The 19,881-nt window shown below is 38.9% G+C and overlaps 1 protein-coding gene across 14 annotated transcripts in view; it reads right to left on the reverse strand.

Annotated features, from left to right (window-relative positions):
- The window catches only part of mbnl2 (muscleblind-like splicing regulator 2), a 99,813-nt gene that overhangs the window by 5,627 nt on the left and 74,305 nt on the right, over nucleotides 1-19,881 (reverse strand). For 8 of the 14 annotated variants that reach the window (XM_080198081.1, XM_080198071.1, XM_080198076.1 and 5 more), the window contains one exon: nucleotides 17,031-17,069. The exons of 2 other annotated variants lie outside the window; for them this stretch is intronic. In XM_080198081.1, coding sequence (XP_080054207.1) covers nucleotides 17,031-17,069 — 39 coding nt within the window. Of the gene's footprint in view, nucleotides 1-15,715; nucleotides 15,811-17,030; nucleotides 17,070-19,881 lie in introns of all 14 variants that reach the window. 4 more of the 14 variants (XM_080198083.1, XM_080198078.1, XM_080198084.1 and 1 more) reach the window with 2 other exon arrangements.

Consider the following 19,881-nt stretch of genomic DNA (forward strand, 5'->3'; position numbering starts at 1 on the left):
ACCATTGAGGAAGTTACCATTGACCACAAACTGAGCCATGTAAAAACTGTGGCTACAAGGACAGGTCAGAGACTAGGAATCCTGAAATGAGTAAGTCATCTCCTAACTCACCAAGGCCTGTCCACCATCTACAAGACACAAATCAGGAGTGTGATAGAATATTTTCCACTTGCTTGAATCTGTCAAGCTCCAACACCTCCCGAGAAGCTCAACACCATCCAGAACAAAGCAGCTTGCTTGATAACACCCCAACTGCACCTTTAACATTCACCCCCTGCACCATTTATGCACAGTAGCAGTAGTGTTTACCATCTACGAGATGCACTGCAGCAACTTACCATAACTCCTTTGACAGACTTTTCAAGTCTGTGACCTCTATCACCTAGAAGAACAAGGGTAGCACACATGTGGAGACACCACCACCTGCATGCTCCCCTCCAAGTCACGCAACATCCTGACTCAGAACCACTTTACTGTTCTTTCACTGGCGCTGAGTCAAAACCCTGGAATTCCCTTCCTAATAGCACTGTGGGTGTACCAACACCACAGCAGCGGTTCAAGGAGGCAGCTCACCACCACCTTCTCAGGGACAACTAGGGATGGGTAATAAATTTAGCCTAACCAGTGATGCCCACATCCCATAAAAATTAATTTTTAAAACATGGCTGTGGAACACACTCAGCCATGTGTTTGAATGGCAGGAAGCGAGATCCCACCATTTGAAAAATTCAGGCCCAAGATTTGCCATGAAGCAGCTTATGAAAACGTAAAATGGCCACTATCCAAATCAATTCTCCAGCCAGCTAGCAGATTCTACTTTCTCCAAGTGAACTGGTTCATCAGGTCCCTTTTATTTCTCTACAGAGGGATTGCACTCAAAGTGTTGGGTTGGACAGCAACTCAATATAATAAAAAGAACTTGCACCAATGTAGTATTCATGTCCTCAAAAAGTAATTTTCCCACTATGGAACTTCTATGTTTAGTCAATGTGGTTAACTAGGCAAACACAGCAGCCAGTTTAACAACACCAAAGAGCATAAACAATCACATGAAAAATTATCAGATAATTTACTTCTCTTAATGGTGTTGGTTAATGGATACATTTAGACTATGACATTTGGGAAAACATCTCTGCTCTTTCCAGCTTCTATGAATGTCTCTGTGGACTTGTTGAAGAGAGCCAGAGTTTGTCTTTTATTGGACCTGGTCTGGAGAACCCCTTCAATGTGACCAAAGAGATGTGAACTCTTTTGACCATGATGGATGAGATGACCAAGATAAAATGATTTTGGATAATTTCCAGATACTTTGCATGCCCTTACAAAGGACTGAACCCTTCAGTTTTTGTTTCAACACAGAGACCGCATTCCTTCAATGTTAGGAGTTTCAGACCAGTGAAATCAGGCTGTCGGTAAGGTTTACGTCACAATTTTGATTTCAGGTCATCTTCATTTTTGTCTCAATACAATTTCAGGATTTAAAAAAAAACATAATCTGATCTGCTGCTTTTTGGGCGGAGATGATGGTATAGTGGACTAGTAATCCAGAGGCCTAGGCTAATGCATTGGAAACACAGGTTCAGACCCCATCATGGCAGTTGATGGAAATTAAATACAATTAATTAATCTGGAATATAAAACTAGTCTCAGTAATAGTGACCATGATCCACAATCATCGACTGCTGCAAAAACCCATCTGATTCATTCATATCCTTTAGAGAAAGAAATCTGCCATCCTCACATTGTCTGGCCTATGTGTAACTCCAGACACATGGCAATAACTTTTAGATGCCCTCTAAAATGGCCTCACAAGCCACTCAGTCAAAGAGCAATTTGGATGGGCAAGAAATGGTAGACTTGCCAGCAAAAACCACATCCCATGAAAGAATAAAGGAAAAATTGCAAAACGTACTTTTTTTTTTACATAGTCTACCAATATACAAAGCAACATAAACAAAACTTTTCATTGTTTCTCTTTAACACAAGTATGTCAAATAGTAACTGTACCCTGGAGAAATTTTACAATTGCATGTTTGCTAGTAGGTGGCAGTGGTACTAAAAAGGGCAAATACAATTTCTATAATTAATTCTGCAGCAATACATTCAGCTCTGTGCCAACAACTGAAGTTTTCACAAAATGAAATATGCTTGCTGTGAGTGTGAAGAGCTGATAGGATGTAGTTGGAATGTTAGATTATAACAGAGCCATGTATATCATGCAATTTCAACAGGTAAAAAAGCACAGAGCCACTGAGTGGTAAGGGGAATGGAACATAAATGTAGGGAAGTTTTGCTACAGCTGTGCAGACCATTGGTGAGACTACATCTGGGAGAATGTGTGCTTACTTGAGAAAATATACAATAGCATGAGAAACAGTTTGGAGAAGGTTCGCTCAACTGATTCCTGGGATGAAGGGGTTATCATGTGAGGAAAGGTTGAACAGGTTACAATTGTGCCAGTGGGACTTTAGATGAACGACAGGTGATTTTATTGAAACATAAAAGATCCTGAGGGGACACTGACAGGGAGGATGCTAAGAGGATGTCTTCTCTTGTGGGAGAGATTAGAACTAGGGCACATGATTTAAAAATGAGGGGTCTCTCATTTAAAACAGACGAGGAGAAATTTCTTCTCTCGTTGTCAAGGTAGTTGAGTATTTTTAAGGCTGAGTTAGATTCTTAATTGACAAGGGAGTTAAAGGATATGGGGGTAGATGGAAAAGTGGAGTTGATGCCACAATCAGATTAATCTTCTTCAGAACATACCAAAGAATCATATTGGACTCAGAATATTAACTCTGTTTCTCTCCACTGATGTTACCAGACCTGCTGAGCTCATCCAGTGCTTCCTGAAGCTATTAAGGATGTTAGGGCTGATGAGTAAAAGGGTGGTCAAATGGCTAGATTAGGACATCTATCCTAATCCTCTTAACTATTAAATTGATGAATTGTCTATCTTTAAATTTGGTTCATTTCATCAAAATCTCTTCTCGTTCTCAATATTGAACCTAAATATTAAATTAAAATGAATTTGTTGACTATCACCATGAACGTACAGACCGATGAAATATTGTGTTAATTCATTTAACTTTTGATGTTCAATTCATTGTCTCACACCACTGGTTAGCTCACTATTTCTCAACCTAATTGAACTTAAATCTGCAATTGTACGAATGTTTAAACTGACCACTGGTGGTTGGATGTCTTTACAACTCAACAAGCTTCCATCAGAAATGTGGACATGGGAACTTACAATGAAAATAAAAATCAAGGACAGGATGTAAGAGATGTCAACTGAGATCCAACTGTGCAGCCCGATCCAACTGCTCCACTCCTAAGTTTGTTTCATTCAAAGATTACTTTTGACTTTGCTATGGACACTCCTCATGAACCTGCTCCTGGGCTATATTCGCGGCCGGGTGTCCCTAGAGAGGACTGTTAACACCCTCCATGCCCGCTGGGCACTACAGGGGTTGGGGTGCATTACTGAACCCCGTAATCACATTTTGATTTGATGTTTTAAGCTTCCTTTCTACTTCGGCCAGTTCCCCTCCTTTCAGGAGCTGCCTCTTTTAATTTGTCCCTTAGTTAATCTGATTTAGTTTATTTTGTTGGCCAAAATGATTGATCCAGACTTTGTGGCTCATGTGTTGCCTAAACTCCTGCAGCCTTCCGAGACCTCTGCATCATCCTAATTATGGAATCATGTGCACCTCCGATTTTTAAATCGCTCCACTCTGGTGGCCATGCTTTGATGTGGGTATGCCGGCGTTGGACTGGCGTAAACACAGTGAAAAGTCTGACAACACCAGGTTTGACCCAGAATTCTGGAATTCACTTCCCAAACCTCTTGTCTTTCTCTATCTTTTAAGGTGTTCCTCAACACCTCATTTTGACCAAGCTTCTGGCCACTTCTCTAACACCCCTTATCGGCATGGTGACGCAGTGCTTAGCAATGCTGTCTCTCAGGGATTGGGATTCAATTACGGCTTCAGGTGACTGTGAGGAGTTTGCACATTCTCCCAATGTCTGCATGGGTTTCCTCCAGGAGCTCCATTTTTTTAGACGGCACAGGGGCAAGGTTGTTAGCACTGCTGCCTCACAGCACTAGGGACCCAGGTTAGATTCCTGGCTTGGGTCACTGTCTGCGTGTTCTCTCTATGTCTGTGTGGGTTTCATTCGGGTGCTCCAGTTTTCTTCCAGTCCAAAAACATGCTGGTTAGAACATAAGAACATAAGAAATAGGAGCAGGAGTAGGCCATCCAGCCCTTCAAGCCTGCCCCGCCATTCAATAAGATCATGGCTGATCTGTCGCGGCTCAGTTCCACCTTCCCGCCCTCTCCCCATAACCCTTAATCCCCTCTCTTACTGGTTATGCTAAATTCTCCCTCTGTGTATCCGAACAGGTGCTGGAGTGTGGCAACTAGGGGATTTTCACAGTAACTGCATTGCCATGTTAACGTAAGCTTACTTTTAACAATAATAAATAAAACTAAACTTTGAAAAACTTACATGGGTCAGTGTCAAATTTTAACTAATAACAATCCTGGGAAATGGCTTGGGCCATTTTATGACTTCAAAAGGTGCTATATAAATGCAATACTTAAAATCCCATCCTTTCAAAAGAACAGGTCTGTATTTTGCCCAGTCTCTCCTACAATCACACTTTTCTTCTTGCAGGTTGGCAGCCTTCTGGCTTATCAACTCTGTTCCTTGCACAGATCCACCCCAAAGATTCAGTCTCACCTGTTTAATCGAACAGAGTTCGATGCAGGTATTTGCTGATATCCACAGGCAACTTGGTAAAAATTGCAAAATATTTGTGTATACTTGCACTTCTAAGACTGAATTTTTGCCTGTGCCCTTCGACAGACACTCACTCTCACCCTGTTGCACTCTGAATCATCCAACATCTTAAGCAACATGTTCTGCAGAATATCAGAATCCTTTTAACCTTCAATTGCATCAACCAGATATTTATCCAGCTCCTTTTTGAGGCAATCACTGGCAAAGCATTTGATTTCGCTAACTGTCTAAGGAAACTATTTGTTTCTGTAATTCGAAGTATTTTAGCACTGGATGCCCAACTTGCTTTCTTACATTGCTTTAAATTTAACTTTAACATTGGTTAATTCAAATGTTTTAAATGCAATAAGTGGATTATTAGGCCCATTTATTTAAGTCTGAAGAAAATGGTTTCTGGCCCCACGGAGGTTTTTCAGTTGGCAAAGTCATGGATGACAAATATCTCTAGAAAAACGATCCAGAATGCTGTTGAGAAATAGTCCAACTTCTAGACCTGGAAACCAAGGCAAAAGCCACACACTGTCGGAGTTAAATTGTTAATTTTCATAGTTGTCAATGTGTGTTTATGGCAACTGAGCAAAAAAAAACCCATCAGAAATTAATGGATAAATACTTGATTTTGGAATTATTCTGTGAATCCGCAACATTATATTTTCAGCAGGGTTGTAAAGCCAACTGTAACAATATTTACTCCATGACAATGTGCCAAGATAATCACACACATACTCTTGTTTTAATTGCCAATGAAAACAAATCTTTTAATTCATTTGGATTTTTTAACCTATTACCAGAACAGAAACCCAACTTTCAACTGAAACCACTGGCAGAATACATTAGAAACCATGACTAAATTATTTTACTACAGTAAGCCAATTACTGTAATATAACAAAGGATAACAAGTAAACCAGGGTGGGGTGGGGGTGTGTGGTTCAGAAAGGGCTAGAAATACTATTTTGAAAAGGTAGCTACGCACCCTCCAATTGTTCGATGAAGAAAATTTATCAACTGCGGTGCTTAGTAGCACTGCTGCCTCACAACACCAGGGACCCAGGTTCAATTTCAGCCTCGGTCACCACCCTGTGTGGAGGTTGCACATTCTCCCCATGTCTGTGTGGGTTTCCTCCAAGTGCTCCAGTTTCTTCCCATAGGTGGATTGGCCATGCTAAATTGCCTTTTAGTGTCAGGGGGACTAGCTAGGGTAAATGCATGGGGTTACAGAGTGTGATTGTGGTCAGTGCAGACTTGATGGGCCGAATGGCCTTCTTCTGCATTGTAGGATTCTATGATCTCAACTGTTGCTTAGTTATGGCCACAAGAGTGGCAATGTTGAGCGAAGTACCTCAATGGATTTCTCTTCCAGAGCAGCAGCACATGAGAAAATACTATCGTCCCTGAACAGGGACCACCACATATTATTCTGACAATCACATCATAGCCTGAAACAGAATATCTGCGACCCTGAATCCAGCTCTCCTGCTGCATTGAAGCTAGTGGAGGATAGTTCATGTTGTCATGCTGCTAATTGTCAGTGCCAGCTATGTGATCAATGTTGCCAGAGAAATGAGTTGACACACAAGGCCAACTTTACAGTCTGATGCCTAGCTTTTCTGTGACATCAGATTTTGAGAAGTGAATGGAATGCTTTAAATCAGCAAAATTCTGAATAATGAGTTATGCTATTTGAAATACAACTGGGACTATCTCAATTCATTATGATACATGAACTATTTTCAATGGAAATTTAGGGAGCAGCCACACAAATATCTCTTGCTCAGAAAGAAACAGCCTGAACTAAATCAAACCAGATCAGGAGATTCACATCACAGAGTCATAAAGAAAAATAAAATGGGAGCAGTGTAGAAGCTGAAGTCAAAGAATGCAGAATTACTAACATTTTGTGCAACATTAAAGTTAGATTATAGAAAATAGTAGAGATAGATTAAAAGTAAAAAGAATTACAGTTGCCAAAATTTGATGTATAACCTAATTTTTTTGCAGTATGACAAAAATGTTTTCAATCAGGCAATCAGCAGCTGGAATTTAAGAATAATATTACCCCAATATTGCCGGTTAATGGGTAATCTCAGAATATTCCTGATTAAACTGATTACATGGGCAAAATAATGTACATTTTCCCCATTTTATTAAGATACATGTGCTTATAAACCCTTCAGATGTAAAACAGATGCACACACTGGAGTTTTATTAACTCTGAACATTTCTAGCAAAATGTATAAAGAATAATCGACAGTTAAACTGTCATAGTCAGCATGCATGCCAGACACTTCATAAATACAAAGAACTTCAGATTTTTCCAGCGTGTGAAAACTATATCAACGGTCATTTGGTAGTACAGAACTGGAGTACTTCTGAAAAAAGACTCGTGCTGTCAAAGCTTTCCATCTTGCATTCACAAGAACAAATTTGCAAGAATACCAAATGTAAAGGGAACAACAATTTATACTGCATGACAAGGAAGTGCTGATTTGGTTGACAAGTGGACATTGATTGGTCGAGGCATTGCCATGGAGAATGTGCCAATTAACAGATAACTGACAGTTAATGGCCAAACATTGTTTAGACAAATTTAAACAACAATGCTCAAGAAACTATTATTCATTAATCATTTAAAATAACAGCCAATGAAATATTCTCATGACCAGATTGCAAAAACATACCAGAACTTTCTAAAGCTTTAAGTTCATGCAGGCAATTATTAGGGATGTGATGATTTAATTACACTGATCACTTCCTACTAGTTTCATTTCATGGCCAGCTACAGTCAACATAATTACAGAATAAAACATTATGAATATGGCAAGCATTATAGCAGAAGCCCTCTCCCTTGTTTAAAATTGAAAAAAAAACACACATCTAGCCAAATCACTATAGCATACCTTTCCCATGTTTCAGAAAGCAGCAGTTTAGGCAAGAACAGTGGCTCGAATTGAAGTCACGACAGATGGGTAAAGCTTCCACTCACTTCGATAAAGGATAGGGTATTAGCAGGTTGAACAAAAGTTAGTTGAAAGACATACCACAGGGGAAGAGGGTAGGTCAGTTTAACAAGCCAACAAACAGTGCTAGCATTAGTTTCGCATTGCAATGACAGAAACAAGCAGTCTTAAACACAAAACAAAGGAGACACTAAAGATGTAGATAAGACTTTCATAGCTTTCAACTTGATATGTACTGACCTCATGATTATAAAAGGTTGACTTTCTTAAAGTGGCTATTAAGCTTCTGGATTCAGGATTGAACATTTAGGAAGTAAATTTAAATTATGCGTATGATGTGAAAATGTGCTGCATTAGAAACCCAAAGTAACAATTTAGTCAGGAACATTTTGCAATCCATTGTCAATTAGAAGCATCTGATAAATATAAATGCAAATTTTGTGCTTTTTTAAAATTAAGAGCGAGTATTAAATAGTATATCTAATTAACCATAATGGGGCAAGGGGTGGGATGGGAAGAAGAGAACTATATAATGATGCACATCTAGAAATAAATAACTTCTGAAAAGTTTCACAGATACCCTGGGCATATTTAAATACTGGTGTCCTTAGTGAATCAAGAACAAGGCATGCAAACTCTACACAGCTGCATAAGCAATATAAAAGCTTTGATGAAAGCAGTGGAAAATTATGATCATTATGACTACAGACAGTAGGCACTGATGTGCATGGAACTGCTGAACAAGTTCTTCACTACTGTTTTGTCACTGCAGCAATGCATGAAGTAGTATCCAAACTTAAAATTAATTATTTGCGGATATCTTTCAGCGGCTTTAAGGCTTTTTTAAAAAGATATTAAAATGCAGGCTTTATTTTAATTTTTTTCATCTGACTCATGTAACTGAAGGCTACAAACAACATCAGTTCCATACACAATGATGCAAACTTCTAACTCTCTTTGATTATTTCCTGATTTTATCAGGATGATAAAAAGAATCTAAGAGTCAGACACACAAGATTTCACCTTCAATAGATCCGATTTGGACTCTAGGCTGACTTAACGGAATGCTTTTGTTTTCTGTCACCGGCACAAATATCCACTGATTGTAACATTTCTACCTTACAGGTTGCTTGATTAAAGCATACATTTTCTCCTCCACTGTGGGAAGCCACCTTTGAAATATTGGACATTAACTCAAGAGCTTTAACACAGTTCTTAAGATTTAAAAAAAAAATCAGGGGTATGATCCATTAGCAAGCAACAAATGGGAGCACTTTTGCGAAGAAAAGAGAAGTTGGTATTACTTATGCTGCAACTGTTTAGCGTGTGCTTTGGTTTATGTCTACAGTTGTGTTCACGGATACAGCAATAAAGCTACATTGCATTCTTTTGAGATGGATTGAAACTTGCAGGGTTCTAAGCAAATACAAATTTAAGAAATCTTATTGATGACTAATCGCACATGGATAAACAATGGTTCATGAAGAAGTCAGGCACTTGACAAATGCTCTGGAACACCCTGTTGCTCAACATGATCCATGTTGTTTGACATCTCAGACAGATGGAATAGAACTCATTTTCCCACCCAGTGTTAGATTCTGAAAATATTATTAGAGTGAAATAGTGTTAAAAGTAACAAATATGCTTAATCCTTAATATTTAAATGTTTTTCAATTGTCACCACTGTGCCACAATTGTAGGGGGTTTCCTGAAAACATTAATACACTGAAATATTTTAAAGTTTTTTTTTCAAATTCCACAGTGGTATATTTAGGGGAGAATGATTTTACCTGACATAATCCAAACATTTCTACTCAATCAAAGGGGTTTTAAACCAGATAATGCAAATTCTGAAATTTATATATCTAATTTCCTTGTCATTCCATAGGAAGCTGAATTCTGTCACAAGTTTAAACTTTCAGTAAGGATGGCATATGTTATCAACTAAATGCCTGGACCTAGGTGTTATCCAATATGTTCAAATGATTTTGATTTGTGAATCTGAAGTACAATTTTAAACTTTGCAGATGACGCAAAATTTGGAGGTTGGTGGGAGTGCAGAGGGGGAGGGGGAAGATGGCATCATTAATACAGAAGATTATGAAGAAAAAATATGACAAAGTAAAGTTACAAAACATGTATTTGGCAAAAGAATTTCTGTACACATTTGTATAAATAAAAAAAGTGCGCATGTAAGAGAGGTGGTCTACTTTGGCAGGAGGAATAAGAAACGTTCAAGCGCCTTGGAAAATGATTTTCTAAATGGGGTAATAAGTGGAAGGATATTGGGATACAGATACACAAATCACACTAATTAAGGATATAACAAAAGCAAACAAAGCAAAGAGGTTCATTTCCATATGGATAGAACTAAAAAGCAGAGAAGTCATGTACAAGTTGCATTGAACCTTGGTTAAACTACACTTGGAGTACTAGCACTGCTGCCTCATAGCACCAGGGGCCTGGGTTTGATTCCAGCCTTGGTGACTGTGTGTCTGCCTGCATGGCTTTCCTCTGGTTTCTTTCCTCACAGTTCAAAGATGTGCAGCTAGGTGGACTGACCATGCTAAATTGCCCTTCGGTGCCGAAAGATGTGTAGGTTAAGTGGATTAGTCATGGTAGATATATGGTGTTGCGGGTATAGCGCAGGGGGCCTCAGAGAGTCAGTGCAAATTTGATGGGCCAAGTGGCCTCCTTCTGCACTGCAGGGATTATATGGTTCAATGGTACTGTCTGGTTTCCATATTTTGAAAAGAAGAAAGAGTTACAGGGAAAGCTACCAATTTAAAAGATTTAGAAGGATGATATCAAAAGTGCAAAGTTATAATCACAAGGAAAGATTGAATAGGCTGGAGCTCTGGAGGCTGAGAGGTGATCTGATAGATGTCTTACAGATTTTGAAAAGGGATGATAGGACAGATGAAGAAAAGATGTCCCCAGGGAGGGAGCCAGTAGAGTGGTCAGAATGCAGTACTCACTACCGCAGGGAATAGTTGAGGTGAGCAATGGATTCATTTAAACACATTAAGCAGAAAGGGATGGGGTGAGATATGTTAATAGGTTGAGATGAAACAGGGTGGAGAATACTCATGTGGCACATCAACACTGGCATGGAGCAGTTGAGCCTGTTTTTGCAAATTCCAGCTAACTATTGGAAATAAAAATACTTTCCACAGCTGTGCTTGTTATCTGTGGTTAAATATAATGCTGCTATAAAGGATATTTATCTAGAAGAAAACCAGGAGGGGGGTCTGTCTATAAGAAAAGAAATTGCTTATTTTCAAATTGCCACCTGACCCTTTATTATTGTTTTCAACTTGGGATACCAGGGGAGAGAAACCGCATCCTAACACTGTAGTGAGCAGCAGATCACTGCAGTAATGCATACTATCATCAGCAACAGATCTTATTTGAAACCACCTCGGGGCTGAAAATAAAAATGAAGAATAAGAATGTGAATAATGAAGAATCAATTATCAGCTGCTGGGCCTCCAAAAGATGCATCAAAGGTAACAGAAGCCATAAAATGTGCAAGTGAGGTCATCATGCTACTAGATTCCATTCAAGAGGCACAAGCAATGTTCCAAAGATCACAAATGATATCCTACGTGACTCTGACCATTCATGCTTCACCTGTCTGCACCCTTGACATGGCTGACCACGTCATTGGGGGGGAGAGAGGGAGAGACAGAGGGAGAGGAGAGAGAGTGGGGGGAGGGGGGGAGAGAGAGAGAGAGAGAGACTGCACTCAACCTGGTTTACTTCTTATCTACCCAGTCACAGCCAGCCTTCTCTTCCGGCTCTTGTACTGGCTTCTCTGGTGTCCCCAGGAAACGACCCTTGGTCCCCATATTTCTCAGTGATCTTCTTCCCATCAGCATAAGTTGTGGGATTCCTAACTAATACTACTCTCTCCTATTCTTTTCAACCTTGGGAGTACTCTGTACCATGGGACTTGGGTCTGTGTGACTTCCAAAACATACCAGAAACAGACAAATATATGAAATAGGAGTACAAGTAGGCCATTCTGCCCCTGCTTTAATCATTCAATAAGATCTGTTTGGTTTAGAGTTCCACATTCCCATGTACCCCTAATAACTTTTGTTTCCTTTGCCTAACAAGAATCTATTTACCTTTGCTTTAAAAATATTGAGTGGTTCCTCCTCCACTGACTTTTTGAGGCAGAGAGATCCAAAGTCACACAACTCTCAGAAAAAAAATTCTTATCTGTCCTCAAAAGATGATCCCTAATTTTAAAACAATGCCCCTCATCCACAAGAGGAAACATGCTTTCCATTTCCACCTTGTCAAGACCGTTCAGGATCTTCTTTCAATCAAGTCACTCCTCATTCTTTTAAATTGCAGTCCAACCTTCCCTACTAAGACAACCTGCTCAATTTAGATATCAATCTAGCAAACCTCCTTTAAGCCACCTTGAATGATAATTTACATATTTCTTTAAGAAGGAGACCAGAACTGCACACAGTATTTGAAATGTGGCTTCACTGGTGCCCTTCGTAACTGGAGCATATCATCCTTAATTTTATAATATTTAATTCCTCAAGGAATAAAGAATAGCATCCCATCAGCCTTCTTGATTACCTGCATACAAACGTTTTGTGATATGTGCACTAGAAATATCATGCAGAAACAAAATTAAACCATTACAGTAATTCCAAACCAAGAGGGACACACAAAAAGAAACAGCACTAAAAGATGAAAATCAAACAAACGGTATCATTTCAGCATAGAACACAATATGGGTACAATGAAACCAAGATCAAATCTTCATCCACAGAGTTCCAAAATATATCTTTCACATTGTATCACAGTGGAACCCCAGAAGGAGCACAAAATTGAGGCAGGGGAAATCTGACCTGGCCTCCAAAGGTGAAGCCCAATGCAACTTTAAAACCCACTGTACCAGCCACAAAGCTTCAGTTTTGAAAATCTACAATGGTGCACATGGAGTTTTGTGAAATTGGGCAACCAAAAGCAAATCAAAATCAACTCTTCAACTATGGTGACAAGAATGGGGTTTTGTAGCAAAATGAAATAAGAATCAGGTTAAACTGTGATCTATGAAGAGAAAATAATGTATGCTTTGATGTCATGCACCATTTCTACTTTTCAGCCTGTTGCATTCAAGTTGGAAAGGTACAAAATTCCTTTTTCAAGATTTAGTTTTTCCTTAATAAAAGCAAATTACTGCGGATGCTGGAATCTGAAACCAAAAGAGAAAATGCTGGAAAATCTTAGCAGGTCTGTAAGGAGAGAAAAGCTTTGACGAAAGTTCATCCAGGCTTGAAATGTCAGCTCTTTTCTCTCCTTACAAACCTGCTGAGATTTTCCAGCATTTTCTCTTTTGGTTTTAGTTTTTTCCTTCTTCCACTGAGCTGTATGTAATCAAACAGCAGATGAACCACTCTGGAATTAAGAATACTTTTTGGTAGAATCATAAAATCAGAGAACTAGGCCATTCAGCCTAAGAAGTCTGCACCAACTCTACAACAGTAACTTCCGTAGGTCCACCCCCGACCTATCATTGTAACCCCATGTATTTACCCCATGAATCCCTCTAACCTACACAGCTTGGGACATAGGGGGGATTTAGCATGGCCAATCCACCCAACCTGCACTACTTTGGACTGTGGGAGCAAACTGGAGCACCTGGAGGAATCCCACGCTGACACGGGGAGAATGTGGAGATTCCACAGTCAGTCACCCAAGGATAGAATTGAACCCAAGTCCTTGGTGCTGTGAGGTAGCAACATTTTTGTAAATCTCCTCTGCTGTCTCTCCAGAAGAATTATGTCATTCCTGTAATGTGGTGACTAGAACTGTACACAAAACTCCAGCAGTGGCCTAACCAGCGTTTCTTACACTTCCATAATTACATCCCTGCTTTTGTTTTCAATATTTTGTCCAATAAAGGAAAACATTCCATGTGTCATCTTGTCCACCTATCCTGCCACCTTCAAGAGTCTGTAGTCTGTGGACATGCACTCCAAAGTTTGGGACTTCCTCCGCCCCTCTTGGTATCCTCCCATTTATTGAGCATTCCCTTGTTTTGTTTGCCTTCACAAAATGCATTCCCTCACACTTCGTCGGATTGAATTTCATTTGTTACTTCTCTGCCCACTCAACCAAACCGTTGATATTGTTCTAAAGGCGACAGCTACCCTCTTCGCTGTCATCTGCACGGCCAGTTTCTGTGTCATCTGAGAAGTTCCCAATCATACTTCCCACATTTAAATCTATATCATTAATATATACACAACAAACAGAAGGGGCCCCAAAACTGAGCTCCATCGAATACAACTGGAAACTCTTTGCCATTCGCAACAACATCCACTGACCATTATCCTTTGCTTCCTGCCACTGAGCCAATTTTGGATCCAATTTGCCACCTTCCCCTGTGTCCCATGAGATCAATTTTGATCAATCTGCCATGTGGGATCTTGTCAATTGCCTTACTGAAATCCCTGTAGACAATATCCATTGTATTACCCTAATCAATCCTTCTTGTCAGTTCCTCAAAAAAATTCTATTAATGTAGTATGGCATGATCTTCCCCTAATAAAACCATGCTGATTAGCCCTGATCAATCAGTGCCTTTCCAAAGGACAGTTTATCCTATCTCACAGAATTATTTCCAATAATTTGCCCACCACTGAAGACAGGCTGACCAGCCTATAGTTTTCTGGCCGATTCCTCATACTATTTTATTGGTGCAGATTAAAGGTTGGTAGTAACCGGGGCTGTTTGCTATTACAAACATTGAGCATAAGTATTTCTAGGAAAACAAATGTGTTTCAGGGGTGCTGGGGTACAGGAAGAAAGTGTCAACCAAACTACACAGAACTTTTTTTTCCCCATAATGGTATACTGTAATTTTTAATAAAGGCAAAAGCCAAAGGAAATGATTCAATTCCAAATTTTAGTTGTATTAGTAAGACCTATTTGAAGCTAGAGTTAGCAATTTTTAATATTCATTATTTTATCTTTCTGTATAATCTGTAACACGTTGAGGTGTAGAAATAGGATATAGTTATAGAGAAATAGAAAGACTTGGGAGAAATTGAGTTGCAATGAGTACTATCAGATCCTGGAAATCAGCCACAGCTACCCTTCCTTCACCACAGAAAGCATGATCAACATTGTGGTGGAATTCTTGCTGACTGCTAATATCTAGCAGGTTCAATGAAAGTAATCTTCCACCATGCCCTTGAAGAAGGGCCCACATATTAAATTTCAACACTCCATTCAAAACTCTGTGTTAAGAATCGACAAAAGCCCTCCCAAAGGCGACAGTGGACTTGAGGTACAGCTAGTTATCATTCTGCTCAAGTAAACACCATGCCTACTTCCACTGAATAACCAATTCCTCGTATTTCTAAGATAAATTTTTAAAAAAACACAAGGTTTCTGTCTGTATATATGTCAATATAGAACAGTATTAACTCATCATGCCATTCAATTTAGTTGCAAAAATGTGAAAAGTTACATTTAAAACATAGTTTCTTTTAAAAAAAAACACATTTCCTGCAAAGTAGATGGCATGTTCAGGAACAAAGGAACTTATCTAGAGGTATCTTCTAATTTTTTTGCGTTCATACCAAAAATAATTACTTAATAAATTATGTTTCGCTGCATAGCGCAACAACAGTGCAACTTTGTTTTAATGAACTTTAAACAAAAAAATGTGATTAGTACAGCGAGGTTGAAATTAATGAAAAATAATGCAGCACAGAACACACAAAAAACATACTGTTGTCTGGGATAAATGACAACTCTAAACAAGCACCTGCTTGGCAACTATTCAATTTGGTTTTCCGGCAATTGGGTGTTTGACAATTTCACCAAGATTTTAGAAACGAGAACTCGTTTAGAGTTGTGGGATGGGGTGGGGGGGGAGGGTTTATGAAAGAAAGCTGTAAAAGGAGCAAACCTGATTGGCTGTAGCTGCTGCGGCGAAGGGAACGCTTGTGGCAGGTGTTGTTGCTGCAGAGACAGTGGCGGGCGTAGCACTGTGCATCAAGGGTACTTTCAGGAAGGGAACCATGGAAGCAATGAACAGAAGGGTGCGGCACATGGCAACCATGACATGTGTTGTATTTTGTTTTTGGGCATGGCAGATATCACATAGCAGAAAGCCATCGTGGAGGGAGGAGGAGGTTACACCAGCAGGTGACATGCAATCATAATGCAAAGCAAGGAAGCATGGGAGAAAATTAAAAAAAAAGAGAAAGGAAAAAAGCTTATTACAATCACAATTAAAAAGGACCAATGCCAACATAATCAGTGTTTCCCAGAGAACATACAATAGGAAGCTAAGGGGATGGGGAGAAAGTAACTGCAAATAATCTTCAACTTTTCTCCCTTATGATATTAAGAAAGTGTAAACAAACTACACTGGGAATGTTTTTTCATAATGATATGCTGTCATGTTTAATAAAGGCCACAGCCAAAGGAAAGCATTCAATTCCAAATTTTAACTGTTATATACTTAAAAACCTATTATCAAAAGATGGGTCAAATAAAGTTAATGATGCCTGCGTTGGTTCTGTTATTTTCAAATGTTTGTTAGTAAGAGAAGTTTTTTAAGAATGTACCTCCCTGAACTTCTCTGGGAGACTCTGATACATAATATATTAAGACTTGATTCTCTAACTTACTTCAAATAGATTCAATGTTATCAAGTAGAACCAAGGTGCTTAAAGAGGTATTTATATATAGGAGGATTTTACAGCGGAAAATCTGATTTCACACTAATTTACTATAGGTTTTCCATTTCCAACTAAGGCCTCACAGGTTATATAGATTATGGGTGCGGATTATACGCACCGTATGGGCTGCAAGAACAAGAAGTAAATTTCTCAGCCAGTCTTTGTTCCAAAATGACAGTCGTAATGAATTCAAGACAATAGGTAAATGCATGCTGTGCTTTGATACAGCAACTCAAGTTACTCAAAATTTTAATGTATTGCTTTACCCTAACTCTTAACTGTTGTTTTCAAAGAAAATGCACAAGGTGATTAAAATCTTGGTTCAAAACTGAGGTATGAAATAAATTCTACATTAAAATTAACTTATTCAGATTCAGGTTAACCCAAGAAATAACTTGACGATTTAATTCTCTATTTCAAAGCATATATTTATTTTCATGGCAAATTAAAGTGATTAGGATGATCTTTATTAAAAGAAACGAGCTTCTCATTAAATATCATTACATTCAAGGTTAGGAAACAAAAAGTGAAACCTACCAACAGTTGTAGCTGGAGGAGTCATGCAAAACACCGACCCTGCCACCATGCAGTGGAACATTTAGAAAGGTGAATTTGGGAGGGAAAAAAGTATTAAAACGCATGGTTAGTGTTAGATCACAAAGCCAAGACTTTGAAAAACAAATACAGAAAAATACCTTCCACATCTCAAGTTAGTTATAACACTGCTGGATTCAGTCCAAAACTCAAAATGCTCCTCTTCCCTCTGAGATTCATTGTTTAATGAGGTGCAAGAATTTATTTTTACACCAAGGGCTCATCAGTAAAATACTTTTCTTAAAAAAGACAATAGAAGTCCTTGCGATAAACCACGGGACCTGCAGAACATTGATATCTGATAGCACAATGAAAGCAGAGATGGAACAAGGGCTATTTTGAGTTTTAACATCCTTTGAGACAGTAGCAACTATAAATAAAAACTTAAGAGACTGGGCTAAAAAGCAGAAAACATGAACTGGTGATTTGATTCCGAGCATATTTGGTCAAATGCCACTCTGAACGATGTTCAAGGATAAAGTAGCAAAACAATAGTATCTTTTCACAGAATCCCTCAGTGCAGGAAGTGGCTGCTTGGCCCATCGAGTCTGCACTGATTCCTCAGCAAAGCATCCCATCCAGGCCCCATTCCACTAATTCCCCTAAGCTACACATCTTGGGACACTAAGGGGCAATTTAGCATGGCCAAGACACCTAACCTGCACACCACCTTAGGGCTGTGGGAGGAAACCCATGCAGACACGAGAAGATTGTGCAGACTCCACACAGACAGTGACCCAAGGCTGGAATTGTACCCAGGTCCCTGGCACTGTGGGGCAGCAGTGCCATCACGCTGTGTCTCTTGAAATATTATAGCGCAAGGGCACTGGTAATTAGCCATTGTCCACAAAAGGCCACAAATACCTCTCAACTGGTTACATAGCTTGAGGGGCAGCACAACCAGATCAAATGTGGGATGAGGCCGACCTCCATGAATTGCCACTGCCAGAACAAGGATTGAATGTGTGCAGCTAGCGTCACTCTGCATCACACTCCGGGCTGAATGACACACAAATATTAAAGTGTCTATTTTTAATATTATATAACAATAAATTGTATTAAATAAAGTGTGAAGAACATATTCCTAATAAAAAATCTAATTAGATCTGGCCTCTGCTCCAAGGGTTAATACTTGCTTACACAAATAACAAATCAAGATTAATTTTTATGTGGTTTGTTCAACAACAATATTATTTACTTTCCATTTAGACTAATTTGCTGCAGTTTTTAAAAAGCTTAAACCAAATTAGCAATTCTGAATTAATCATATTTTCAGCACCGATCTTGTCAGTGAAACAGTCCATCTAATTACATGTCATTTAATCAGTAGATCAATATTTTGCAAGTATTTTTCTTGAAGTTTCTATTTCTTTAACATTTAAATAGGTTAAATACTGCAGGTAAAATATATCTTTTGCATTACAACTTAGTGTTCAAAGCAAATCACATTAACTAAATAATTTAATGACCTTGTTTGTATATACAGTTTTGCATATTTTTCAAGAATAATAAAGGCTTAAAAAATAAGGTGCAAACATTAAAATGCAGTTATCAGTTCCTCAGTTTTTGATTGTGTGGGGGCATTAGTTTACAGAAAATATTTAAAATTTATCACTGTAGCTTTTCTTTTGCCAGTAAAGAATCTAACATGGATTAACAGTTTAGCAGCACAAGTGACTGATTACTTTTAGAGGGATTACAAGTGAGGAAAGAGCACTGGGGTGGGATTAATTGGATAGTTGTTCCAAAGAGCTGGCAAATGGGCCAACTGGTCGCTTTCTGTGGGATAGGATTCTCAAAGGCAATTAGAATAATTAAATAAATAGTTAAAAGTTTATTTATTTATTAGTCACAAGTAAGGTTTACATTAACAATGCAATAAAATTATTGTGAAATTCCCCTAGTTGCCACATTCCAGCACCTGTTCGGGTCAGTGCACCCAACCAGCATGTCTTTCAGACGGTGGGAGGAAATCGGAGCACCCGGAGGAAACTCAGGCAGACCCAGGGAGAACATGCAAACTTCGCACAGACAGTGACCCAAACTGGGAATCAAACCTGGGTCCCTGGCACTAAGAGGCAGCAGTGCTAACCACTGTGCCACCTTGCTGCCCATTTGTCCGTTAAAGAGCAGAAAATGTGAACTGGTGATTTCATTCAGAGCATGTTCGATCATACACTACTCTGAACTATGTTCAACGATAAATTCGCAAAACAGTAGTATCTTCACAGAATCCCTACAGCGCAGGAAGTGGCCACTTGGCCTATCGGGCCTGCACTGATTTCTCAACAAAGTATCCCACCCAGGCCCCATCCCACTAATCCTCCTAAGCTATACATCATGGGACACTAAGGGGTACTAAGGGCCCAGACTAATCTTATTATTTAAACTGAGCTTGCTCAGAATATGACATTGAACACGATTGATTTTTAATAGCACAAGCAATAGTTAGGGACGTTTACCAGTGGTGGTAACCAGTTACTTGCAGCAAAAGGGAAACAGGCTCAAAAGCTGTACATCATCAAGACTATGCACAGGAAAACAAGAAGCTTTAAAGATGTCAAAATATAACATATCCAAGCATTTACTACTAAACAATCCTTTGATGTCAAGTGTTATTGTTTAACATGGTGTGATCTTTTAAATCAAATATTTTGCATTCACTGCAAGTACTGATCTCATTAAAATTACTTGTTTTTAAACAGCTTCAGGTAAGTCTATCAGCACAAAAGTAATAATTTACAGAAATTCTTTTTGATGAAAAATACACAACTGAAGCTATCCCTGAAGACCA

This window comes from Carcharhinus amblyrhynchos, chromosome 10 (assembly GCF_965287045.1).
Source record: "Carcharhinus amblyrhynchos chromosome 10, sCarAmb.v2.hapA, whole genome shotgun sequence".
NCBI lineage: Eukaryota > Metazoa > Chordata > Chondrichthyes > Carcharhiniformes > Carcharhinidae > Carcharhinus > Carcharhinus amblyrhynchos.